Raw genomic sequence first — 27,973 nt, forward strand, 5'->3', positions numbered from 1 at the left:
TTTGTATTCGAGCCGTAACAACGATGTTCTGTTTTGTTGAAACCTATCACGCAACTTGGATCTATATCGACTGTCGAGGTCTTAGGCGTTTTCCTTTTGTGAACATTAGCGTTCGGATACGAAGATAAATCGAGCTGACGATCGGGGCTGACGCGCAAAAACTGTGAAGAAGAATGTGGAGCAAGACAAAACATATCCTTCGTCGCTCCGACACGGTCTTGCGGCTGTCCCGTTGTTTCGCGATAGAGGCATGAACATTTCGAAGACTGGGTGAAGCTCGAGTCAGTGTCGGGCATTAATCGACGAAACTCTTGGTCGACCAAAATAATCAGCAAATCAATACATCAAAATTAGTCAGTCGTCATATCTGTAAATATGAACAATTTAATCGATTGGCGAAATTAATGGTTGTGACTGCTCTGTTGTCTCGCGATAGCGATATGGATATTTCGAAGCTCGGATAAAAGCTGGATCAACGTTGCACAGATTAATCGATTAAAATCTTAATTAACTAAAATAACCGGGAAATCAATAATCAAAATTTATCAATCGTCATGTATGTAAATATGAGTAATTTAGTCGATTGGTTAAATTAATTATTGCGGCTATCCTGTTGCCTCGCGATAGCGACATGAATATTTCGAAGCTCGGACAAAGGCGGGTTCAGGGTTGAATATTAATTGATTAAAATCCGAGTTGATTGAAATAATCGACAAATCAATGGTCAAAATTGATTAAATCGTCACATGTACAATTATGAATAATTTAATTGATTGGTGAAATTAATGATTAATCAAGGACATTGAAGTAATCGGCTGAAACGATCATTGTGTGTCATAACGATGTAGTCAATATTAATCTTCATTATTTTAGTCAACTGAAATTTCAGTCAATCGACGGCTCGACACTGGGCCAGATGAAGAACCTAAAAAAGAACTTAAAAAGGATAATACGACAAACAAAATCAAGACGCAGGAATGAGTTTCTAGATGCAACAGCAATAGAGAAAAGTGCGTCGCATACGAAGTGCGAGAGAGAAAATAAATACGCGGAATGAGGAAAGTTTCGTTTCATCATTATACGCGGAACATTTTCAATTTACGGCGAGTGCGGCGGTGAGAATTGCCGGCGAAATTTGACAAAGAATCTGCAATACGTTATCGACAGGCGGACGAAAGAGCGACAACGCGAACGGATGGAGGAGATTCGACGCACATTCGCGACGGCTTTAACTTACCGACTCGGGGTTCCTCTTGATGATCAAAGTTGCGCAATCTATTAGATCGTCGGTATATAATTCACACTCGCGCGTCCAATTTATCAAAAGTTATCGTTATCCTGCCCGTCCGCCTGCCTCGTTGCATCACGAAGAATATCAGCTAAATTTCAACTCTCGACATTATATATCATCGCCGCTTCGCCCGCCACGCTTTAACTCTCGCTCGGTTTCTATCCGCTTTAAATTTCTTTCCCTCAGCATTCTCTTCCTCTGCGATTTTGTTTACCGTGCACTTATCTATCACCGATGACGCGGCACGGCCTCAATCAAGCCGCTAACGCAAAAGAACAAGTGCGCATTAATCGAATAGCTTTTCGCAATTACGTTTAATAACGTAGCGGCTCGCTTCTAATCACGCCGCGAATCGCGCGAGAGCCCTTTTCCTCATCGTATAATGACTTGATGAGAGCGCCGAAATTGGCAGCGCACCACGTCACGTATGTGTGCACATGTGTATATAACTAATTACATAACATCCTTAATCATCAATAGCAATCTGCGTCATCGATCACATTTGAGATTATTTATATTCAAGGTAACTGAGTTGAAATTTTAATCCTGCTTTAAAAATCTCAATATTTCATATTCGGCTAATTTAATATTCTCTAGATATTAATCTGTATCAATCCATTCGGATCGTATTTAATCTACAACTTTGCCAAGAAGTCCTCTTAAAAACTTACGAGTAGCAAATTGTGCGTTTTCTGTCACTTAGAGGCGCTGAGTAGAATTTCAGTTTCTATGTAAATATAAATCTTCATTAATCTTTTAGAATTTATAAATGTTGGATAGTTCAGATCGAAGATGAGAATTATATGAAAAGTGCATTACGTGAATTCTTAACGCTTCAAGATAATATAAGATTCCTGTTATAGAGATACGTATTGGCACGATATAGCTAACCATTAGTGAGGTCGCCGCGAGAGAGAAAGAGAGGGAGAGAGAAAGGCGGGAAGGCGTGCGATTAATAAACTTTTGACGCAATAAGTAAAACATGTGGCATATTTACGTTCTGCCTTTCCTTTTGCTTTTTTTCTTTCCCCATTTCCCAAGTTCGCAAAGTTCCTTCAAGATGACGATAAAGCATTATTAAGACTAACCCCAAGCCTCACGAATATAAGCCGCGGATGAAAAATGGACCGGTGGACACTTTATAAATCCTAACCGCGGCACAATGGCTTTGGAAGCTTACCAAGATCCTCAATGCGCTCGTGGAAAAGCGATGAAAGAATAGCGCCCGTTTTCCTCGTTGTTTTGCGTCGGATTCCATCAATATTCTTCTTGCATCACCTGTTTTTCGATCTCGCGCCGGTATAAATTGTATGCACAGTTGTTCGAAAGATCCGAATCCAGCTATTCGTGCGTTACCTCTGTTCATTCAAAGCGTTTTACTCTGTCAAGGTAAATGTCCCGATCAGTGGGACAGTCTACAGTTTGTAACAAAATTATATCCTATTAATTATATTAGTTTCTTTAATAAATCGTTGACGGTTGATGATATCAGTGGTTCCTTTGCTAAATTCGCAAAGTTATCCTCTAAGTTTCTCTGAATTAAACTGTCACTGAAGAAACAAAACTAAAGAAAACTTAATTTCCGAGAAAATATTATAAAGAAACATATTAAAATCTTTCTAGAAATTAGAAAGATATAACACAATTAAAACTCCAAATTGCTTTTCAACAAAGTCAGCTTTCAGCGTATAGTTGACAGGCATATTATTTAATTTATCTTCTCGGTGAGGTTACTTGGTCATTAATTGGAACATTCACCTTAATAGCATCGTATAGAAATTACATACAGCGATATTGCTGGAGAAGGATATTTAAAAGGGTCGTATAGTGGTAATTATTATTATATTTGTGATTTTGTTTTGCGGTTCAGGATTTCTTTGGTTCTCGAATGCTCTTCATTATATCAGTTACGAATTACCTTCGATTTTTCGCGATGTCCCTTTGCGTCGTATGAACACCTTTGTTCCGATGAAATCGGCATTCGTTGATCGCGAGAGTAACGAGCGTTAGCCATGGGAATACCCGTGTTGTTTGTAGTGCTAATTAAAAACGAGCTTTATTCGGGCTTCGTGTTCGTTTGAGATCACTATTAAATCCGTTCTATTGTTTCTGGAAACTGCGCGCCGAGCCCGCCGAACACTTTTCATTCCGGAGAAATGAACCGGCATGCCGATTTTCGGCGATACGATCGAATCGTTTCCGCGTTACGTCCATGCGCGAACGAGGAAAACGAGATACGGAAAATAATGGAAAACGCGAAATACGAGGATGCACGACCGTGAAATCCGCCAACTTGTAATCTCACGGAGAGAGATATGTAATTAAACAAAACCCCGAGCAAGCGCGACGGCTGCGAAAAAAAAGAATATTTGCGAGACGAATGATAACGCGCGCTTTTCGTTGGTGTGGCAGTCGGCCGAGAAAGCGGCGAGACTCTTGCGTCAAAGGGATGCGTTTCACCCCCGACACGAACATAATTCGGCAGATTCGCAATGCGGCTTGTACGCGCGACATCATTATGCAACGATGCGATGCTCCTTTGGAGCGCAGGATTGAGTCTCATCGGCACGCAACGCAGAATATCCCACTTGATGCCGATTCTCCCGCAAAATCCCACGCGCGTTCCCGCACCGATGATTACTAACTGTATACGGGATGTTAAATTTCAAACGTAGCAGACAAAGTATTTCGGGAATTAAATGAACTATCGAATTCTTTTAGGTCTTATTGTTTCGAGGGAGACATATATCGAAAAGAATTCGGCTTTAGATGGAGACTTCAAAATGAGACGAAGCTCAAATCTATTTTACATTTTTTTTAGTGGAACTTTAACTTTTCAAGTATTTACTTGATAACTTTTCAAGTATTAGTAGTTTATAGCTTTTTTCATAGCGAATTCAATAATTACATACTTAAAGTGATTAGAAGGTGATCGGAAGAATGACGAAACAGGAAGATTCAGCAAAGAAAGAATATAATTTAATAAAGGAGAAAGTAGAAAAGGAATTTTATTAATAAATTTTCGCAAACGAGAAAGAATATATTAGAAGAAAAAAGGAATTTTTACATGGTAAAAGAATCGGAGTCGATCAAATTCTTTTTCTCTTTAAAAAGGAAAATCCCGTGAATATAAGTATTCAAAATGTTGTTCTCTTGTACCTATGCGAGCCTGCCTTCGTTGAAAATCATCAGGCACTTTTTGTATAATTTGCCTCTGGAAATTATTCGGCACGCTTCGCGTTATTATCGGCATTATATCGGCATTACTCGTCGCATCGCATTTTCCTTGGTAATTGGAGGCTTAACCTAAGCCATGCAGAAAGCGAAATGTTCTTTGCTAGAGACAATATTATGGAGCGATGAAGCTACGTTTCGTAGCAATGATCATGTGAGTCGTCATAATCTTCGTTATTGGAGCGACTAAAATCCTAAACCTAAATGATCGCTTCGCTTGAAACGAATCGATCATCAATATGTATGGTCGTTGAATGTGTTGTACGTGATGTATTATTATTGGTGTTACAATTCTTGGCTCATTTTTCTTCGGTGGTATCGTGAATGAATTTTTTTCAATTTCTTGGTTGAGAAACTATTTTTTCTTCCGGGAGATTAAACCTTTGGCAAAACCTGTGGATGCAAATCAACTTTTCTTTGGCTTTCCACTTTAATTCGGCCGTGAGATAACACATGCATGCCATTTTTCCCGACTAGATGATTGTGTTTGGGGTAAAGTCCAGGAAATTATTTATGTCTTTCCAGATGCGAATTATAAAGAATGGTTTTCAACGAAGATTGCAAAGTTATATAAGTGCAAAAACATTTTGATTAATGCCATTTAGATTAATTGGATTAACGGCTTAATAGATTTTAGATTCATGGAATTTAGATTAATAAGATTTTTCCCTCTAAAGAGATAAAAATTTGGTTGACTTCAAATTCTAAAAATTCCTTTTATTTTCTGAAATCTTTCTTGTTTAAGGATTTATTAATAAAGAGTTTCTTTTTTCTTTTATCAAATTATATTTCTTCTTTTTCAAGTCGCATTTCGTTGCGAGAAGGACTATAAATGTAGATATTAGAAAGATTAGAGTTTTACTTAAGAAAGTAAATTTGTCTTTCTCACCTTGACGCTTTCATCCAAATTCTTTTCGTTAAAATGTATTGCCCCTGTCGAAATAAAATAATCTAAAAATATCGGATCTCGATATTTCATTCAGCTTTTGAAATATTCGGCCTGTTTGAAATTTAACCCTCTATATAATTACATGACTACGATAATGCTGCGGTAGCTTGTAGTGAGCCATGATACCAATTAATCCCAGCCAACGGCACACGACAACGAACCCCGTCCATGACTTCGCACACTCGACAGCCGGCTTTGTATTTCATACGGTAGCATGGTACAGGCAGTAATAATTTTACGATTCGTACTTGCCGATGGCCGATTTACCACTGTGCGATTTGAATTCCTCTCGGACACGCGCCCAACACGCGACGCGGAACGTCGCGCCTCGCTACGCTTCGTCTCGCCTCATCTTTCGGTCGTGTTTGTTCCGTAAATTAACTCGATCGCCGTGAATCTCTGGTAATTAACGCCCGATAATAGAGCCGCTCTTCTGTTCGGTCATAGCCTGTTGAAAATATAGAGCGCTGTTGGGCGAATCTATATCGCGTGTTTGTGTGTGTGTTTACTTATTCTCGTACAGTTATACACAAGTTGTGCATATTCGAAGGAATGTAGAAATTTTTCTCTGTTTTTTTCAATTTTCTTTTATAAATTTGAGGTTTCCAGGGATTGTCGCTATGAGAGAAATATTAGATTGTATCTGAGAAATTCGTTTGCTGAAAATGAGTTTCAACACATATCTGTATGAGCGTCTTTTTGTTGCGTAAGCTGTCAAAATGATTGAAAGTACGTGACATCTATATATCGTCTGACAAATGGCATTTCAACGCATTATTTAATAAATGTTTGGTCGAGATCGATTGAGTTTTTGTGCTCTAGGACTGAGTTGTGACGATGAAGAGAATAAAAAAGTGCATTTTTGGCATGTAATATTTTTCTATTAAAGGAAGAAATATTGTGTAAACAAAAGAAAAAATTTGTAGAGTGTATAGAGACAATGCCTATTGCTTTACACCAACCGTTCGAAAATGATCTATTTTAAAATTTTTATTTTCTATTACCTATTTTTTGCTTATCTATTTTTAATTTTTTTCTTTCATTTAAATATTTATTTTCTAAATTTAAGGCGGCTAATATTTTAATTTTGATGCGAAGCGTTCCGAATATACGATGACCAAATCAAGCTAATTGAAAATAACCCATGACACACGACTCATTCCAAGAAATCCGCACGAACAATCTTTTGACGTAGAAGACCTCAGCCGAATATCGCTAGAATGGTTCGTGTCACTCGCTCCAATGGGAGAAAAAACACAGGATATCACAATAAATAATACATTATAGGCGAGGCGTGTGACACAAAGTGGAGACAGACGGATGGCGGGACGCCTCATAGCCAGTCCGCCCGTGGCTGACCAGTTCCACTTTAAGCGACGCATACGTGCGCGCAGAAACGTGCCGTCGTAGAAACGCGGAAGTGCGCGAATTGCGCGTCTGTAGGTTTCTGTAGGTTAGGCTCGCAGAATACCGTCTTGAGATATACGTCAGCGCTCTCCCAATCTGGGTCAGCGCGTGGCCTTTCCTCCCCCTCCCCACCCACGTGTGTTTAAGCTTCATAGTAATTCCATTCATTCGTGGCTCATTCAATCATATTAAAGTTACGAGATATAAGGCTCCGCGTATCCGCGCGAGCGACCGTGACGCGTAAACAAAGAGAGATTTACCGAGCGGATTGTAGCGAGGTGTGTATACCTCCCTATGGAAAGTTTATATAATACCATTACAGCGTATTTTACATAATACCGACTTTTTGGAGCAGCACAATGCTCTGCCGTGTTTACGCTGTTTATGGGGGTACTAAGGCAGTTTATGGTTGCGTGAGCATGCGGCGTGGACTTCGTCCGATTATTCGTCCGAAAACTTCACAGCTCTCTATATTGAGAATATCGCCCGATGAATTCTTTTTACTCGAGTTACTTTTCCTTAGACATAAAAATTGCATGCCCGATATGTTGCATTAGAACGTAAAGTAATCGGCAAAAGGAGAAACGAATAAAGAGAATCGAGTAACTATATCCTTTCAATTTAAATACGTTTCTGTCGATTGTACGAGATATAGAGAATACTTAATCTCAGAAATAAAGTATTTCTTTCTTTGAATTCTTAACAATACTCGTTAGACAATGCAAGTCTTGTCACTAGAATATTACGTATAAATAATATTAGAGCTCTCAGACATTCGATTATTGAGAAATAATTTTTGAAAAATAGAAGAATGAACAATGGGCTCTTCGATGTATGATCGAGAGATGAAACAAGTTTTTAAAGGCTAACACAACATCGTAGTTGCGGAAAAATGTTTAGTATAATATTATTCTAGCGAATATAAAATTAAATGTTTCGATATTCCGAACCTTCCTTATCAGTCAAAATAATTATTCAAAATCATTTTTCGTCATTAAGGGGCGAATTACATGCGGAAGACCGTTTCCAAGGATATTTTTAAAAATTTTTTTAACAGAAACGGTAAAATCAATGGACTTGAAATTTTCACAGTGTATTCATTAATGTTCGAAGTATAAAATAAATTTTATTGAATCACAAGAACCGATCCAATTTGTAATTATAGATAAAAATGCCGTCATCCGTTTACGAGCTCTATGTTTGCTGTCGACATAATTCCGGGTCTCTCACCATTCTGAAACCAAAAAATGAGAAAGATTTTTAACGGTTGCCATTATAGCCCGTATCCAAATGAATGAAGGCAGCGAAGCCAAGTTTGGAAAAATAATGACTGTACAAAAAAAAGTATCGAAAATGAAACTTTTTCCAACTTGTAATCATGTTTAAAAAAGATGAATAAAATAAAATATAACTATGTTCGAGGTAGTGACGAAAACTACGTATCTACTATATATTATGTAAAAATTTTAAGTTATTCGGTTCTGTAGTTTTTGCGTAATCGTGTCAATAGTTTAAGAAAATGGTGTCTCCAGATAAACGCGTTTAAAGTTTTGTGTGTACTTTTCATATGGATAGTAAGAAATTTATTTTATACATTGAATATTAATGAATACACTGTGAAAATTTCAAGTCCTTCATTGATCCTACTGTTTCTGTTTAAAAAATTCGTAAAAATAGCCTTGAAAACGGTCTGCTCCGCAGACATAATTCCTCCTTTAAGGGCCGTTCAAAGATGTTGGCAGCGAATAATAATTCCCTACAGGAGGATAATAACGTCGACGAAATGAAGCACATACCAATCAGCTTGTCGTTAAGACATGAACGATGATGAAAGATGGCAAGAATGGCCCACGGATGTGTTGAAAACTGAAAATATGTTTCGACATATGTTGTTCTTATTCTACCGCAAGAAATTGTTATTTGCAACTTTCGCGCGGCTGTTAATGTTCAAGAATAACGTTTCGATAATTCTAATCCAACAAGTGTCCTAAAGATGTCTTAGAAACCGTCCTACTAATTCTTCAGAAACGTCTTTCTGACGTGTCCAAGTCGAATCTTAGACATTTGAGCTGTCCGGGCTATCTTGATCACAGCGCTTGAATTTTTAATATACAACAAACGCGACGGGGGGAGCTTTCAGACAAATGGACTTTACATGTTCCAGAAAATGGACGGCAACAGGGACGGCGTGGTGACGCTGTCCGAGTTTCTGGAGGCTTGTCGTGCAGATCCGGACATCTCGACCAGCATGGCAGCCCTGGACACTGCCTTCTGACACTCATCGCGCCCGCTGTACACACCGTGGACCTGAAGGGATCACTCGATTAGAAAAAAGAAACAAATACAAAATCGCTCAATGTTGTACCTTAACTCCCTGGACCAGAGGAGGGAAACTCCTCAAGGTGCGTCCCGTTGTCCTGAAACGGTCGATACGCGATTTCTCAGAGTCGATTGCTTCGAGAGACGACACCGCGTCGCTTTGCGCGTATTAGCTCAACAAAACGTACTCAGTGGAATTTCTAGACTCGCGAGGAAAAGGAGGAAGCTTTTTAGGAAGAGGAGCGGGAGGAGAAGGAGAGAGAACAAACGGGATAATATTGAGCTTGAGATTTTTGCGACTACCGTAGGTATAGTAAAGGGGGAAACGGAAACGACTGTTTTGCGACAGCGATGAAGATTTATTTCAACGGATATTGAATCAGTTCGTATTAATTCACAGGCGGGGCGATTGATCGTTTGCACGATCTCGCAGGTATCAGTATTCACGTAGGAGGAGGCAAACAGAGAAGCGGATCGTGAGAAAGAAATAACAAACATATTGCAACGATGATAAAGTAATTTTGGTATTTCGTTTATGTCTGAGGAGCCGGCACTTATCGACAGTTGATCGGATCGATGTGAATACAATCGCCAGCTTTTCCGATCGCTTTACGATTGCCGAGAATTCTCCCGCTGCGTTTCAATATTTCTTAACGTGTCTTTGAACGTACACTCCAGAAAAAACGCAGTAAAGAAATAATTGACGGCAATATTACATCATTGATATCATTCCCCGTTCAATAATTTTGTGGTCGGCAAGCATTTTGTCTCGGATCTTTTTTTTTACATATAATATCCCAAATCGTTGTCATGGATTGCATTTTCAAACGTTTCATATCTAACATTCTTTCAAGAAATTTCAGGCGCTCTCCAGCTTTCCGAAGTAAGACTTCATATGCAAATTTCTGTCTGTATTAACAGACCATGTATTCTTGCTAATGAGTATTCGTCTAGGTTGGATCTTTTTAGTGGAAAACCTTTGTTCTTCAAGCGCTCACTCTCATTTCAACTTTTTCTTTTTGAGTTTGTCCCTGTACTCTTTATCTATCTGTTTATTTAATTTATTTACCTCATTTGTAATTCCAAGTTTTCCTAACTTTATTTATTTACTCATTTATTCGTCCGTTATTAGTTATGTACTTTACTATTTCGTATATTTGTGTTTTTATTTTATCCTCGCGATACTTTGATATTGTATAATTAAAGGCTTCCTCCCGTTAATAAATTGATTTGATTTGAAATGGATATAATTACAATATTACACGTGTTGTGCATAATAGTCATATTGTTGAGTAAGAAATTATGACACACACTGATGCAACTGTTATTCGAGAGATATTTACTTTCTTTTCGCGATATTCAATATGAGCGTTTTTATCAGCTCTGTATATTGCAAAAACTTTGCAAGAGCATATCTATTTGATCGCGTATCTCTACGCATAATTAATTAAATAGTTCGACGTGATATTGTCAAAAAAAGAGCTGCTTCCCGAACTAAACGTCCGAATATACTGAAATGCACCAAACGGCTGTCTCGGTCCCGGCAACCGCAGGTTGATCGCCGAAATAATTGACGATTATCGGAAAAGTTGACAATCATACTCATATCGATTTGCGCTCGGCTTTCGGTGAGCGTCGATTTTTCGCGCTATCGAAAAGAAAACATGTGCGCGGTGTCTCGATATTCATAGGCTCGGTTGAAACTTTTCGTTATCAAATCATTGGGCGCTACTTGAATGTTTCCTTTTTCTTTTCCGATACATCCTAAGAGAGAAGAAGGAGACACTCCAAGAGAACCGATTGTTCATCGGCTGCGTCTCAGTAGATGCTTTGCGGACGTGAGGGCGGAGGCGCAGTTAACGATTCGGTCGCGTTTTCAGAGGCGAACGCAGAATACATCCCCGTATGAATAGTCATAGTACACGTACAATTTGTTACGGCAGCGTGCAAGTGCGCGCACGTATTGAACTTGCGACATATTGGACCTGCACGGGGCAAGGGTTAAAACGTGAGGACGAGCGTCAACTTACGGACGAGACATACAAAGTTTATCGTGAATCCCGTCGCACATAGCTGGACGTGTCAAGCGGGATTTGTTGTTTGTAGTGCGTAAGCGTGTAGGTGGTAAGCGATATCAAAATATTTATTTTTGTGACGGGTAAGCGTATTATCGTTGTAAGATTCTAGATTGTAAAGACTGCGTGCTGCTAAAGACAGAGAGAGAGAGAGAGAGAGAGAGAGAGAGAGAGAGAGAGAAAGGGAGGGAGAGAATGTGTGAGAGAGAGAGAGAGAGAGAGAGAGAGAGAGAGAGAGAGAGAGAGAGAGAGAGAGAGAGAGAGATATAATCGAGTTGGATCGAAACGGAGGGGTGAATAATAAGAGGCGAGAGAAATATCCGGGGAGGAGCTTCTTCTCTCTGCCGAGATCCGACATTCGAGAGCGATCTGTTGCCGAGTATAACGTGTAAACACACGCGAAAAGTGTATGTTTTATTGTAAAATCATCCAACGACTCGTGGAGACTGGACCAAAGCTTCCGCGATAGGCGAAGAAGATTTACTTGAGCGAAATATATATTTAATCATTTTCCATCACTGCCTACTTCCGGTTAACTATAAATAAGGAGGAATATAGGGAGCGAGATATCGCGGTCGAGTCCGATCGACGTTAGATCTGGGGGAAGCTACCGCGGCGCGAGGGTTCGTTTATTTAGATACGAATTTCAAGGTATCCTTCCGTTTCACGTGCATTCCCTGCGTAACATACACTCGGGATGTAGCGGGTTCGCGCGAGCTAATATTCGAATATTCCTCCGAACTTAGAGGGTAATACGGTTACGCCGGCTAACTTATTTCAAGAGCGGGCCTGACAAACGGCAACTCCAATCCAGACACGCGATACGCGCGTCTGGTCTTGTCGATACGTCGAACGTATTGGGGAGATAGTAGAAGAGCAAGAAGAGGGCGATATAATAAAAGTCAGTGGAGCGGAAAGGGAACAGCGGAGGGGGCTAGATCGCGCACGATGTGTGTATATGTGTGTGCATGTGTGTGATTAAGGCGAAGAGGCGTAAGGATTTCTTCGACTTTTAGCAGCGCCTACACTTAGAGCGTAAGACTTACGTGTAAATTGAGATAAACATCGAATGTTGTCTCATATCAACTCGATCACTACCGCATGTCTTTGAAGTTACGTAAGTAAATGTATAAAAAGGAAAGGGAGACAAGAAAAGACAAAAGAAAACGGGGTAACTGTGTCGTCTAGATATTTTCGAGAACTCGACCCAGCATAATTAGTTCTAGGTGTGACAAGGGAAACAAGCAAGACAGTATACTCTTACCCTTTCCCCCCACCCCCCCATCCATCGTGACGTTAATCGAATTAATAAGCTAGGTCTGATACGTTGTCAGCTTTTTTATGCGCCGCGTCATTAGTTTTAGATTAAAGTTATCATTTGTTAATGCGGAAGGACTAGGACTAGAACGTTGAAAGGATAATGAGGGAGTCACACGGGATGTTCGGAGAGTTCGCAAGGTGTAAAGAGAGAGAGCACGCGAGACAACGACCGATGAGCATTCCGTTATGCCTTAACACGCCGCCATGTGCTGAAAAAACTCCATGTCCTCATTATCTTACTATTAACTATACCCTCTTAACTGTGCCCGCATACACGTTACTGTTGCATGCTCTCCTACGCTCTCCTAAAAAAAGGGGAAATAAAGAGAAAAAAATATACAACTCCGTGCTCACCTTTACAACCTCGCGCACTTCTCGTGACTGTCGCGTTGAAATCGTTTTTCATGGTCTCTCTGTTTCTGCGCGCTTCAACGCCGAGCTGCATGTTACATTCTTTCGTGAACATCGATTTAGCTAGGGAAGATTTCGTATTCAATCTCGGTAACATAAGTTCGATCGAAGTGTTTGTATCGAAGCGACGTAGCGAGGACTCGATTCAACTTTCCTCTCAATTTCGTCACGCGCGTCAACGATGAACAGAATCGCCTCACGATTTAAAATAAGTTTCAAGATGCTTCACATACTCTTACGTGATACACGAGAGATCATCGATTCTTCCTTGTATCAGATTGGTGCGAAAGATTCGTCATTTTCCTGTATTTAGTTTCTCGCGGGAAGTTTGGGCACTATGAAGAAAATAGAAACTCACGTAAATAATTAAGGTCTCTAAGATTACAAAGCAAAATACACAAATATATATGAAGGCGACAAGAGGTGCAAACGTGCAGGTGTTAGTTTTGCGAACATGAACTGAATTATTAATGTTCACATGCAATTCAAGTTACTGTGGTTATCTTCTGTCGTATTGGCGTAACTTGAATAAATAAATAATTAAACAAGTTTTATCCGCAACTAACACCTGCAATTTTGACTCTCTCTCGTCTTTATATGTTCTTCCGCTGTAATTTGGAAAATAGCAATTGCTCTTCAGATATCTAAAAAAGCTCACCGAGCGTCGATGTGGTTCATTCTCTTTGTGTAAAACTTATTGATCCTTCGAAATTGGAATTTTCCATATCATTGGGCAAACGCGGCAAATCTTTCGCACCAACGTAATAATTGCCGCGAGCAGAAGAGAGTAATGCACAGCGCAGTAACGAATGATTTCGAGCGATGTTAGCTTCCATTTGACTTCGCAATTATTATAGTTCGCTGTACTACGAACTACGATCGTACTGCTTCATTCAGTACGACTGATAGTTTTACATTATCGGACAATAAAACATTTCATTATAACGCGACCAGAACGCTAAGCAAAGATATATAATGATAGTAGTGTCGTTCACATTAAAAACACAGTATTAGGATAGTATTTCCTCGTTTCTCAGGACGTATACTCGAAACATGGCTGCCTGAAAGTAACCCAACTGTCATGCTCCCATTGCGTAATCGGCGGTTCTTGAAAATTAAGCGTTCACATTTATTTATACTCGACCGTGTCGTCACTGGAACGCTGAGATGGATATTGATTCTTGATAGTATAGGATTCGCAAATAGACACTGGTCGTTATCTCTTGCGGACTGCAAATCGGGCTGCAAATTCACTCGAAGATACAATACTAGCCTCCACTGTACCTTCCATTATGTTCTCCTATCATAGTATGGTAGTTATTTCGCATCTCGTGCAGCTGTGAATAGATACTACGATCTAATAACGGACTTTCATCATCCAACTTCCGACGGGTATTTCCGTATGTTGGAAACCGTGACGTAATAAATGTGTATTTATCGACGTTAATCTCGTACTAATCTCGGACGTGAGCTTTCGTAAGCTTTCGATGAATTGCAAATTGCGTTCGATAAATTGAACGAGAAGAAAACCGCAGCCGCATGCTCTTTCCGATCGAAATGGAAATATTTCTTCGCGCGTTTGTTGCACGTCTAACGCGTTTCGTTTGCAGCATGGAAGAATTCGGACGAGGAGAAGTAAATCAGTGGACTTGCATTGCCCTGAAAAACTCGTACATTGTTCTAGACCTTGTCGTTTGGAAACTGAGACAATTTCCTAAAAAGTCACGATACCAAAATCTGAATACCAAGATGAAAGATAATTGCTCCAAAGTACTCGCGAGAGAAAAATTATTATATATGACTATATAATATTACGTTTGATTATGTCCAAACAAAAGAAGCTGTTAAACAAAAAACAGTTTCATTCCATTAAACGCCAACATAATAAGTTGCATAAGCATTGATTTCAAATATATTTGTACAATAGTATATTTTTACATTGTGAATACATTTGCGTATGATTATATGTGGCAATATAAAGACAAAATTCTTATACAATTATTTTTTCCCATTTTTTGATTGATAGAACGTAATTTTTCAACGATATTTAACATTACATAATTTTTCTTTTTTAGTATTTACAGTTTTTTAACGTTTTTTATATCGATATCGTTACAAGTAATTTGATGTTTTGATATATTTAAAATATTTTTATAACATTCGTCAAGAGATCATATTATATACATATATTTCTCTCGGGTATATATCTTTTAAATATTTTAAAAATATCAAATGAGAACACACATTCAAGAGATGCACATGAAATCAACATTTCAAGGTTTTGATCCGTTCTTCATCCATTGGAAGGAGATAGAAAGAAAGGCTATTGCCCCGAAAACAATACGCATAAATGTTTTAATATTTACTCATTTGAGTACATTCCTGTTGTGCTTAAGTGAGTAGATACTAGTGCATTCGTACGCACAACGAATCTAGTCCAATATTTCCGCAAAATTGTATTTCGAAAGATTGCTTTGGTATCCGGATTTCGCTATTATGATTTTTCTTGAAAAATTGCCCTACTTTCTTAATTTCAATGTTTTTCTCCGGGACAATGCATGTGTACCAATAAATCAACTCATTGCGAACGCGCATTCGTCGCAAAGTCAAGCTATCTCTCGCTGTCTCTTGCTATCTTTCGCAATTCAAGGGTTCTGCGCAGCTCAACGCGGTCATTACGTGCGTAATCGGCGAACTTTCGGTTGCATCGGTCTTCAAGTTTACGTTGTGCGATTCACAACGAGTAAAGATTCGGAAAAATACAAAGAAAAGAAAAGAAGCAAAAAACGATTTGACCGATACTTTAACGCGAATATCGTTCGCGTTGTAGCTAATTTAGCTACATAAGGCTATAATGCCGCGAGTACTACTCTATCTTGACCCTTTTAACGTAGAGATACTATACTCAAATAGGATTCAAGAGTCTATCTATCAAAATCTCTATTTCTTCTCTGTAGATAGTTGTCTTCGCCGAGGAGACACTCGGTGGTATCTATTATAGACGTTATAACTATACTGGACAGGGAAGAAAACGCTACAATGAGACTTGGTCCGTGAAAGTGACACGAAATCGCTTATCGATAGTAGTGAACCAAAAGCGAATGGGTAACATACGTTGTTTGTTCGCGAACTATGTCGGGAGCTGTATTTAGGGAGAATTATCTATTAGGTAGAAAAATCGGGAAAGAGAGAGAGAGAGATCGTGGTCGGGCTATATCGCATACTAGCTGACAGATGGTCCAATTATAGGCTACATATTCATAAGGGGAAAATAAAACGAGAACTTAAAAAAGAATAGCCTAAACTGTGTCACACGAGGCATGAGAAACGGCGTGCGACGAATTACAGTTTACATATTTAAAGTGTGTCGTTTTATGTGTGTGTGTGTGTGCGTGTATGCGTGCATGCGCGCGACAAAGCGCAAAGTCACATCTACGTAGCGTGTAAAATTACAAACAACTGATTATCCAGTTAGAAATGTCAATCCGCGGCTACTAACTTAAAGTGAACGTTCCAATCGATAATCAAGTAATCTCGTCGTGAAAACAAACAAATTAATAACATATACGTTGAACACCAAGTATACATAGTTGATGTTGTTGGCAAATGTAAACATACGAAGTTTTAATTGTATTGTATTTTTTCTAATTTACGGACAGATTTTAATGTATGTAGAATATTTTCTCAGAAACGATTGAAGTATCTTTCAATGACATGACAGTTTTGTTTATTCATTGGCAGTTTTAAATAAGGTAAAAAATAATCGCACTCTAATCTAACAAGCAGGTATCTGATATTAATTATCAGTTTCTAAAATGTCGGCGACTATTCGAATCGTCGCCGTCAGTTTGTAATTGTGATGTTTCAGCATTTACTATAGCTTTATATTTTATTCGAAACTTCTTATGATCGATAATGTATAAAATTTAAAGTAGGAGGACAAGTGCGGTATACATATAAATGTACTAATTGATTTATTAAGGAAAACGGGTACAATTGTCACAAATTTGGACGTTCACTTTAAAGCATATTGAGACTGGTTGGACTTTCGGTTAACGTTCTAACAGTCACACATTGTTCAGACATTTTCTGGATTGTTATGTTGTTTAGGCTGCAAGTAGACAGCTCCTTCAGATTGTTACATCGATGAAAGAAAAGTAATCTTGGACGAAATGGTTGATGAACGAATAAACGCGTAACGCGTACTCCTTGCGCGTAGCCTACAATGTCAGATCTTTACAATCCCATTAAACTCCGGGAATAACGGATTTTCATGATGTACCATAAAATAAAGCAGCTTTGGAGGTGCATTGTCCAAGGTCATTCCTTACACGTTGAACGCTTATTGCACCTCAGGGTGGTACGCACCTCACAGTGAAACGCTGCGCAAGTATATGCGTCACGCGGTTCCTCAAGCATCGTGCGTTGAACACGACAAAGTTGAACGTGGAGAAAATATTATATGATGTTAAAAATATGGAGGATTTTAAAAACACAGATTAAAAGACAACAAGTAAGAAAATCTTCATATATATTTTCAGTGTAAATCAAGTATGTGTATATATACTTGTGGTAAGACTACGTATCTCATAGTTCTAACGGCTCGCCGACGCCCAGGTGGAAGCAATCTTCTTTGGTAGCGATATCGGAGTTGTGCGTATACCTATATCACGATCAACGATGTGTACGACGTCTCGCGATGAAGGAAAAACTGCGTAGCCGGTTATTCTCAATGTGTTCTGTTAACAAAGACGGTGTGTTTCCACTCGTGGAAGAGCGCATTATGGAGTAATCGTTTGGATGTTAATTGTTAAATGTTAGGATAGCTGGATACGACGTTATGTCAACCTGTCAACCTGAACTACGTGTTTAAGGCATCCTCCCTTCATTACGTATAGCTTGTTGCATCTTATTTCGATTCATTGTCTCTCTTATCTTCGGCTGCTTCGGTTAGTAACACCGTGCCGTTGTTTCCTCGGGTTTCAATCCGTGTCTATTCGTCCGCGTGTGTGCCCGTCTCTTGCATACACTTCGGTTTCAACGTGACTTCTTCGCGCAAAGCTATCGAAAAGAAAAGAGAAAGGAAAAAAGTGAAGGAATAAGCGTGAAATGTTTAGCTTGCAGCAACGCAGTCACTGCCGTCGCTTCCCGCAACGAAAATCACTTCTCGCTTCGAACGATTCGGCATTGTCTCGTGGAAGGTGATTATTCATGACACGCGCGAGCTTTTCCTATTATTCAAGGCTCATTTAGAAAGATAAAAGGAGGAAAAGGATTCGATGTTCATTATTATTATCATTATTATTGTTATTAAACGGTTTGCGTATCACAAGGAATCTTAAGAATATTATGTTACGCGTCACCTTTGGCTATGTTGAAATCTAGTCATCACGATTATTATCGATTATTTATTGTACTATAGCTGAAAGTATGTAACTATTTTATAAATAAATAGATAACCAATGTATGTCGTTTGTTTCAATAGTACCAACATTAACATTTTAATCGTGATTTTTAAAGTACAACGAAATATTCACATCCAGAACATTAGAATTTCTCTTGATTAAAAAAACAATTTACTTCAGAGTTGATTGCCTCATCTTCATTAGAGAGTAATTAAAAATAATTAAGAACAGTATTTCTAAACGACGTAATTAAGTCAAAAAGAACACCTGAAAATGTCAACACAAAGTAAAGCATTATTTTATTTGGGTTACTAACACTGGTATAATATATCTGACACAGCTTAATGCTATCCTGAAGTTTCGCTTGACATAACTCCTCTGAATATTAACAAATTCTTTACAAATATATATATATATATATTAACAAACATATGTGAGAAATATAATTCTAATGACGCTTCAGGGTCACATAAGATGCTGTTATCATGTTTTGTATAAACTGGTTATATATAGAAATTGAAATTATTGAAGAACTTTTTGTGCAATACAGAAATTTATAGATAAAAGAGGACAAAAAACCAACTTTACAAGTTGGTATGTAAAAACATTGTTTAAAACTTTTGAACTCACACTATAAGATTTCTTTAATCGAGTCAATCTGTCTAATCTGAATTAAGGTCGTCTTTCATTTTATGTATTAACTCCCTAGCAATATAGTCCCAATATCGCCTTCGTATTTTGTCATATGTTTTTGACAATTCTTTACATAACTGAAATATAAATATGTATATTAGATATTACTTAAATTAAATAACATTATAAAATAAATAGGAACTGATATATCTACTTACATCATAAGTATTATTGACATGATATGGAGAAAATATATGTTCATCCATCATGTGACATTCTTGAGAAATGTCTATCATACAGGCCAACAGATGAATGCTACGACATCCACTTTCATACATTTGTTTACATTTAATTCGTACTTTCTCATTGTAACCTAAGCCATTGGGATCATGTAACAATATCCTAAAAATATAGTTTACAAACAATACACATCAAAACCAATGTTTTTCTTCCAATTAAATATTTAGTACAGATAAAATATAATTACCCTCTCAAGTAATTCCAGGCGCTCTCATTTCCATTTGCTAGTTCTATCTTCTCCAATGCAAAGTCAACCTCTCTGTCTATCACCTCTTGCTCAAACTTGGTCATATTACTTACCACAAAATAACGCTGATTCCAGGCAGAATTATTACGAACATCATTCTTTAACAATTGTTCTACATATTCCAATTCTTTGTCATATAAGCTATATGTATAATTACATAGTTTTTAATACATATGTCAATAATAAAAGAAAAGTTATCAAAATTCTTTAAACACAAGGTTATACTAACTTAAATGTTTGTATGCACCACTGGCGATGTTGCCAGGTATGATAATTCTTTGCATCTTTACATAAAATAGTTTCCGTAAATGCTAATTCTTCACTAGGATCTTGCAGCCACTCAACAATGACCTTTCTGTGGTGCCATACTTGATAATTTTTAGAATTGTTCTCTATCATTTTGCCTGTATACTTCAGCTCATCGTATAAGTCTTTTCCCAAAGCTTGAAGTATCTCTCTTCTATATTGCCATACAGTATAATTTGCAGGATTAAGCCATGTACAGTCTTCAGTTAAAGCCAACGCACGCTCCGACTTTTCACCTGACTTTAGAATGGCACGGATATAATCATAGGCGTCCTTGACTGAGAAATGATAAAATAACGAAATAAAGACACATAATGATAATAAAGTTGTGACTCATTAAAATTTAATCTATTTTAAATATGCAGTATAAAATATGTACAAGGATGGCTTCGAATATGTTGTGTAAAATATAATTTAACTTTTAACGATGTAATATTCAAGATAACTTACACTTTTCGGAATATGCAATTGCTACAATGGGATGAGGACCGTCATCCTGAGGTATGGGAGTCACGTCACTCCACTCATCACGGTCTCTGTAAAAAATCCAGGGTGTTTCCTCGATATCATTGACACAATTCAATTCATCTTCAGAATTATCCGACATGTTTTATTATAAAACGATATATTATCGTAGGAAAAACAAAAATGCACAAATTGTTCCTCTCGTTAATCTTAACCACTCCACTCCCTCGTCTTCTTCTTCTTCTTCTTCTTCTTCAATAGATGGCTCTGTACAATAGATGCTCCAACGCCACTCACTCGTACTCTCTCGTCTTAAAAACAACTACACCCAGGACGAGAAACTCATGTGTTAGTTTTCAAAGTGTATTTTAGTTCAATTCAATTCAATAGATGGCTCTGGGCAAGTTGGCTACTGCTCCAACGCCACTCTCGATGCATTTTAGTTCCATCCATAGACAAAGTATATCTAGACCATAGACATATAATAAATAGACCGTGCGTTCAGCGAAGGCGGCGGTCTATATTCGAAAGAGACAACATGCTTTCGTTGAGCAATCTATCGCTTTCTAACGATGCATGGTGGGGGTAAAGCAGTCTTCCGTGATAGGGGAAACAGAAGTAGGAGAATATAGAGAAAGGGGAATTGTAAAAGGCAAAGAGAAGAAAATACGTCTGATATAAATACACGCATATGAAAAAATAACGATTTTGTATGGAAAAATGATGAATATGGACATATGACGATGGATATAATTACATACCGGTGGAAAATAATCTGTTTGTCACTTTTATATGCATTACTGCGGCATACGTAACAATATAGATTCATTGTGTTACGATTATACTCTTTGTGTTATGATTATATTATTATGAGTAAATACGTTTTATAATCTTTGTAATTCTAATGTCAATCGTTTTATTTACATACGCTTTGTTTCACGAAAAGAAAGAGAACCGGAGACATAACATTCCACTCTAAACAGGCGGAGGGGCCAAATACCCCACCACGCATCGTTAGAAAGAGACAGACTGCTCTACGAAAACATGCTACCTCTTTCTAATATTGGACATGGGCAAACAAAGGAAACGTTGCGAATGCGCGGTCTATATATTATATGTCTATGATCTAGACTGCGCGTTCTCCCAAATTTCAAGAATGGGGATATAACTCTCGGAGAAAAGGAAGCACTCTGTTTTTAAGGCCATCACACACAAACGAACTTAAGCAGTAAGATGTAAGCAGTAAAAAAATCGACCAATCACAATCGAAATTTAAGGACGCCATTTTAAAATTTACGAGAATAATTGATTGTAATTGGTCAGTTTCTTTACTGTTTACGTCTTACTGTTACGTCTTACGTTCATTTGTGTGTGATAGCCTTTACCAGAGAGGAACCTGAGAGCGGCCAACACGGCGTTTTCGGCGACACCGATTTTTCGCACCGGGAATGGGCGCTATCTGCATCTATTTTGAGAGGGGAACTACGATGCTACATGCACTTTTAGGTCTCGACGGTAAAACCTGCATCTGGTGGCTGTCCGTGCTACATCCACTTTCAGGCGGTTTATGTCCGTGCTACAACCATAATAGCGTACTTGACAAGCACGGTCTCGCTCATTGTTATGCATTTGTAACATGAATTAACATGTTAACATATACAAAAAAAATAAGAATTGAGATTGTATATGATTAATATCATGAAGATTATATACGAATTATATCGATATATATATATATATATATGATAATAAGATAATATTTTGTGTGTACCCAAAATTATTTTTCCAAAATATTTCAGCGTTACGTTAGTATTTATTTATACTCCGGCAGGCGCTTTTTAGCGCAGTTGTGTCCGTGTACATGTGTTGCATTGAAAGTGTGCGTGACGTACGTGTGCATATACGCACTCACATACACACACACACACACACACGTGTCATATGCAACAGATACAATCTCATGATATATGCTTAAACATTTTCAATTGCCGTACGTTTCTATGTAAGAATGTAGTCGGCACACACACACACAGAGAAACTGCTCCCGTCTATCCGTCTGAAGTCCCGCCCACCGCTCGGCTTGTTTTGACGAGCCAAGCGAAAGAGAAAGAGAGAGGAAATGTGTCCTCTCCATCTCGCTCTGATTCGTAACGTTGCCGAGATTGTGCTTCCCGACATACGGCCGAGACTGACGTTTCACTCTCGGCGTGAATCCAACGAGATGATCAATAGCAATCGATTTCGACTAAACTCGTTGTGTCGATAGATTTGTATGACAAATTAACATTGCACTTAAAGATACGGCGTAGTATTGAAGCGTTTGCAAGAAAGTCGCGATTGAAAATCGCGAGTGCTTCAGGAACCAAATGAAGGAACGAGCTTCTCAAAGAGCGTGGCTTGGTGGAAGTACGCTGGACTCGCGGGGTTGAGGTCGATGGTTCGCATCTCCTTGGCGGTCGGCGTTGTCCTTTTTCGCCAATTATTTTTTTTTTCGTTTTTTAGGAAAATGCACGTGTTGCATACAACATACGTGTATCGCAATAAATTTTTTTTCATTTTTTAAGAAAATGCACGTATTGCATACAACACACGGGCATCGCAAGCATTGCACGTTTCGTCCATGACACTTCTTCTGAGACCCCGCCCATCGCTCGACTTGATTCGACGAGTCAAGCAAAAGAGAGACAGAGAATGTGTTCGCTCCATCATCTCTATGAAGATGGCCCTTCATTCTTCAAATTTGAAAAAATTTATCAGAGTTCTGAATGCCCCTCGCAGAGTTCTAGAGTTCGCAATCATTTATAGAAAGAGTTCCGTCATTTAAAGTAGAGAAAATACCATTTTAAAAATCGGAGGGCCAACTTCACGACGCCCCTCATGTAAAAAATGACAATTTTTTTAGAGTTCTAGATAGATATTTAAGTTCTATAGTACTAGTTAAATTTTTAAATAGTTCTGTTTAAAACAATAACAAAAATTGTATTTAAAATTCTCGAATTAGAAAACGAAAAATGGCAAGAACTCTACCAATTTAGGTTTTAGAGTTCCGAGTGTTAATAATAATCTTTAGAACTCGTGAGGGACTAACCAGAACTCTGAATAAAACATCGGATTTTCAAAAAAATTGATTGTTTATTAAATACGTAAAATTTTTTTTCGGAAATCCGATGTTTCATTCAGAGTTCTGGTAAGCCCCTCACGAGTTCTGAAGTTTATTATTAACACTCGGAACGCTAAAATTGAAAGAGTTGTCGATAAAATGCGAACGTAGCAGTTGTACAGCAACGTTTCTCGGCTCTGTGAGCTAAGATCAAAGTGTAACTCCGTTGATATCTCCGTTTCTACTGGGAGTAGAGAGTCGTCCATGTAGTCGAAAATGTAGGGTTTTGAGAGGACTTTAATTTGGTACCAGAACCAGGCCTGTATCTCTAACCGTTTAGGAGATATCGAAGGTTAAAGTTTTCCAACCTTTCTGCGTTGATATCTCCGCTTCTACTGGGAGTAGAGAGTCGCCACTTACGGCAAAATGTAGGGTTTTGAGAGGACTTTAATTTGGTGCCAGAACCAGGCCTGTATCTCTAACCGTTTAGGAGATATCGAAGTTTAAAGTTTTCCAGCCTTTCTCCGTCGATATCCAGCCTTCCTCCGTCGATATCTCCGCTTCTGCTGGGAGTAGAGAGTCGTCCATGTAGTCGAAAATGTAGGGTTTTGAAATGTAGGGTTTTGAAAGGACTTTAATTTGGTGCCAGAACCAGGCCTGTATCTCTAACCGTTTAGGAGATATCGAAGGTTAAAGTTTTCCAACATTTCTGCGTTGATATCTCCGCTTCAACTGGGAGTAGAGAGTCGCCACTTACGGCAAAATGTAGGGTTTTGAGAGGACTTTAATTTGGTGCCAGAACCAGGCCTGTATCTCTAACCGTTTAGGAGGTATCGAAGGTTAAAGTTTTCCAAGCTTTCTCCTTTGATATCTCCGCTTCTACTGGGAGTAGAGAGTCGTCACTTACGGCAAAATGTAGGGCTTTGAGAGGATTTTAATTTGGTGCCAGAACCAGGCCTGTATCTCTAACCGTTTAGGAGATATCGAAAGTTAAATTTTCCAAGCTTTCTCCTTTGATATCTCCGCTTCTACTGGGAGTAGAGAGTCGTCACTTACGGCAAAATGTAGGGTTTTGAGAGGACTTTAATTTGGTGCCAGAACCAGGCCTGTATCTCTAACCGTTTAGGAGATATCGAAGGTTAAAGTTTTCCAAGCTTTCTCCGTTGATATCTCCGCTTCTACTGGGAGGAGAGAGTCGTCACTTACGGCAAAATGTAGGGTTTTGAGAGGACTTTAATTTGGTGCCAGAACCAGGCCTGTATCTCTAACCGTTTAGGAGATATCGTAGGTTAAAGTTTTCCAGCCTTTCTCCATCGATATCCAGCCTTCCTCCGTCGATATCTCCGCTTCTACTAGGAGTAGAGAGTCGTCACTTACGGCAAAATGTAGGGTTTTGAGAGGATTTTAATTTGGTGCCAGAACCAAGCCTGTATCTCTAACCGTTTAGGAGATATCGAAGGTTAAAGTTTTCCAAGCTTTCTCCGTTGATATCTCCGCTTCTACTGGGAGTAGAGAGTCGTCACTAACGGCAAAATGTAGGGTTTTGAGAGGACTTTAATTTGGTGCCAGAACCAGGCCTGTATCTCTAACCGTTTAGGAGATATCGAATGTTAAACTTTTTCCAAGCTTTCTCCGTTGATATCTCCGCTTCTACTGGGAGTAGAGAGTCGTCACTTACGGCAAAATGTAGGGTTTTGAGAGGACTTTAATTTGGTGCCAGAACCAGGCCTGTATCTCTAACCGTTTAGGAGATATCGAAGGTTAAAGTTTTCCAAGCTTTCTCCGTTGATATCTCCGCTTCTACTGGGAGTAGTGAGTCGTCACTTACGGCAAAATGTAGGGTTTTAAGAGGACTTTAATTTGGTGCCAGAATCAGGCCTGTATCTCTAACCGTTTAGGAGATATCGAAGGTTAAAGTTTTCCAAGATTTCTCCTTTGATATCTCCGCTGGGAGTAGAGAGTCGTCACTTACGGCAAAATGTAGGGTTTTGAAAGGGCTTTAATTTGGTACCAGTCCGAAGCCTGTATCTCTAACCGTTTAGGAGATATCGAAGGTTAAAGTTTTCCAACCTTTCTCCGTCGATATCCAGCCTTCATCCGTCGATATCTCCGCTTCTATTGGGAGTAGAGGGTCGTCCATGTAGTCCAAAATGTAGGGTTTTGAAAGGGCTTTAATTTGGTACCTGTCCGAAGCCTGTATCTCTAACCGTTTAGGAGATATCGAAGGTTAAAGTTTTCCAACCTTTCTCCGTCGATATCTCCGCTTCTACTGGGAATAGAGAGTCGTCCATGTAGTCCAAAATGTAGGGTTTTGAAAGGGCTTTAATTTGGTACCTGTCCGAAGCCTGTATCTCTAACCGTTTAGGAGATATCGAAGGTTAAAGTTTTCTAACCTTTCTCCGTCGATATCCAGCCTTCATCCGTCGATATCTCCGCTTCTATTGGGAGTAGAGGGTCGTCATTGTAGTCCAAAATGTAGGGTTTTGAAAGGGCTTTAACTTGGTACCTGTCCGAAGCCTGTATCTCTAACCGTTTAGGAGATATCGAAGGTTAAAGTTTTCTAACCTTTCTCCGTCGATATCCAGCCTTCATCCGTCGATATCTCCGCTTCTACTGGGAGTAGAGGTCGTCCATGTAGTCCAAAATGTAGGGTTTTGAAAGGGCTTTAATTTGGTACCTGTCCGAAGCCTGTATCTCTAACCGTTTAGGAGATATCGAAGGTTAAAGTTTTCCAACCTTTCTCCGTCGATATCTCCGCTTCTACTGGGAGTAGAGGGTCGTCCATGTAGTCCAAAATGTAGGGTTTTGAAAGGGCTTTAATTTGGTACCTGTCCGAAGCCTGTATCTCTAACCGTTTAGGAGATATCGAAGGTTAAAGTTTTCCAACCTTTCTCCGTCGATATCTCCGCTTCTACTGGGAGTAGAGGGTCGTCCATGTAGTCCAAAATGTAGGGTTTTGAAAGGGCTTTAATTTGGTACCTGTCCGAAGCCTGTATCTCTAACCGTTTAGGAGATATCGAAGGTTAAAGTTTTCCAACCTTTCTCCGTCGATATCCAGCCTTCATCCGTCGATATTTCCGCTTCTATTGGGAGTAGAGGGTTGTCCATGTAGTCCAAAATGTAGGGTTTTGAAAGGGCTTTAATTTGGTACCTGTCCGAAGCCTGTATCTCTAACCGTTTAGGAGATATCGAAGGTTAAAGTTTTCTAACCTTTCTCCGTCGATATCCAGCCTTCATTCGTCGATATCTCCGCTTCTATTGGGAGTAGAGGGTCGTCCATGTAGTCCAAAATGTAGGGTTTTTGAAAGGGCTTTAATTTGGTACCTGTCCGAAGCCTGTATCTCTAACCTGTTTAGGAGATATCGAAGGTTAAAGTTTTCTAACCTTTCTCCGTCGATATCCAGCCTTCATCCGTCGATATCTCCGCTTCTATTGGGAGTAGAGGGTCGTCCATGTAGTCCAAAATGTAGGGTTTTGAAAGGGCTTTAATTTGGTACCTGTCCGAAGCCTGTATCTCTAACCGTTTAGGAGATATCGAAGGTTAAAGTTTTCTAACCTTTCTCCGTCGATATCCAGCCTTCATTCGTCGATATCTCCGCTTCTATTGGGAGTAGAGGGTCGTCCATGTAGTCCAAAATGTAGGGTTTTGAAAGGGCTTTAATTTTGGTAACCTGTCCGAAGCCTGTATCTCTAACCGTTTAGGAGATATCGAAGGTTAAAGTTTTCCAACCTTTCTCCGTCGATATCCAGCCTTCAACCGTCGATATCTCCGCTTCTATTGGAGTAGAGGGTCGTACATTGTAGTCCAAAATGTAGGGTTTTGAAAGGGCTTTAATTTGGTACCTGTCCGAAGCCTGTATCTCTAACCGTTTAGGAGATATCGAAGGTTAAAGTTTTCCAACCTTTTCCTTCCGTCGATATCTCCGCTTCTACTGGGAGTAGAGTCGTCCATGTAGTCCAAAATGTAGGGTTTTGAAAGGGCTTTAATTTGGTACCAGCCTTCCCTGTATCTCTAACCGTTTAGGAGATATCGAAGGTTAAAGTTTTCAACCTTTCTCCGTCGATATCCAGCCTTCATCCGTCGATATCTCCGCTTCTATTGGAGTAGAGGGTCGTCCATGTAGTCCAAAATGTAGGGTTTTGAAAGGTTTAATTTGTATTGTCCGAAGCCTTATCTCTAACCGTTTAGGAGATATCGAAGGTTAAGTTTTCCAACCTTTTCCGTCGATATCTCCGCTTCTACTGGGAGTAGAGAGTCGTCCATGTAGTCCAAAATGTAGGGTTTTGAAAGGGCTTTAATTTGGTACCTGTCCGAAGCCTGTATCTCTAACCGTTTAGGAGATATCGAAGGTTAAAGTTTTCCAACCTTTCTCCGTCGATATCCAGCTTCATCCGTCGATATCTCCGCTTCTATTGGAGTAGAGGGTCGTCATTGTAGTCCAAAATGTAGGGTTTTCAAAGGGCTTTAATTTGGTACCTGTCCGAAGCCTGTATCTCTAACCGTTTAGGAG

The 27,973-nt window shown here is 39.1% G+C and overlaps 2 protein-coding genes across 5 annotated transcripts in view; one reads left to right on the forward strand and one right to left on the reverse strand.

The window, feature by feature from the left end:
* LOC105188015 (Kv channel-interacting protein 4) overlaps positions 1–11,458 on the forward strand; it is a 136,432-nt gene extending 124,974 nt beyond the window's left edge. The window contains exons 8-9 of one of the 3 annotated variants that reach the window (XR_003114273.1): positions 9,046–9,283; positions 10,970–11,458. Coding sequence is in view for 2 of the 3 variants with exons in the window: in XM_025307244.1 (XP_025163029.1) it covers positions 9,046–9,156 (111 nt within the window). In the remaining variant the exon portion in view is untranslated. Of the gene's footprint in view, positions 1–9,045; positions 10,309–10,969 lie in introns of those variants that run through there. The other 2 variants (XM_025307244.1, XM_019843554.2) reach the window with 2 other exon arrangements.
* Positions 11,459–17,549: 6,091 nt separating this feature from the next.
* On the reverse strand, positions 17,550–20,660 carry Fnta (farnesyl transferase alpha). Of its 2 annotated transcripts, none has more exons than XM_011149224.3 (6): positions 20,348–20,660; positions 19,821–20,175; positions 19,532–19,732; positions 19,263–19,446; positions 19,042–19,181; positions 17,550–18,067 (listed from the first exon to the last, which is right to left on the reverse strand). In XM_011149224.3, the coding sequence occupies exons 1-5, from the start codon at positions 20,502–20,504 to the stop codon at positions 19,074–19,076; spliced, it is 1,005 nt and encodes a 334-aa protein (XP_011147526.1). In that variant the 5' UTR covers positions 20,505–20,660; the 3' UTR covers positions 17,550–18,067; positions 19,042–19,073. The 2 variants fall into 2 exon arrangements, with proteins under 2 accessions (XP_011147526.1, XP_011147527.1); XM_011149225.3 differs by lacking the exon at positions 17,550–18,067 and adding an exon at positions 18,463–18,678.
* Between the last annotated feature and the right edge of the window lie 7,313 nt (positions 20,661–27,973).

Source organism: Harpegnathos saltator, unplaced genomic scaffold, assembly GCF_003227715.2.
Source record: "Harpegnathos saltator strain DR-91 unplaced genomic scaffold, Hsal_v8.6 scaffold844, whole genome shotgun sequence".
Lineage (NCBI taxonomy): Eukaryota > Metazoa > Arthropoda > Insecta > Hymenoptera > Formicidae > Harpegnathos > Harpegnathos saltator.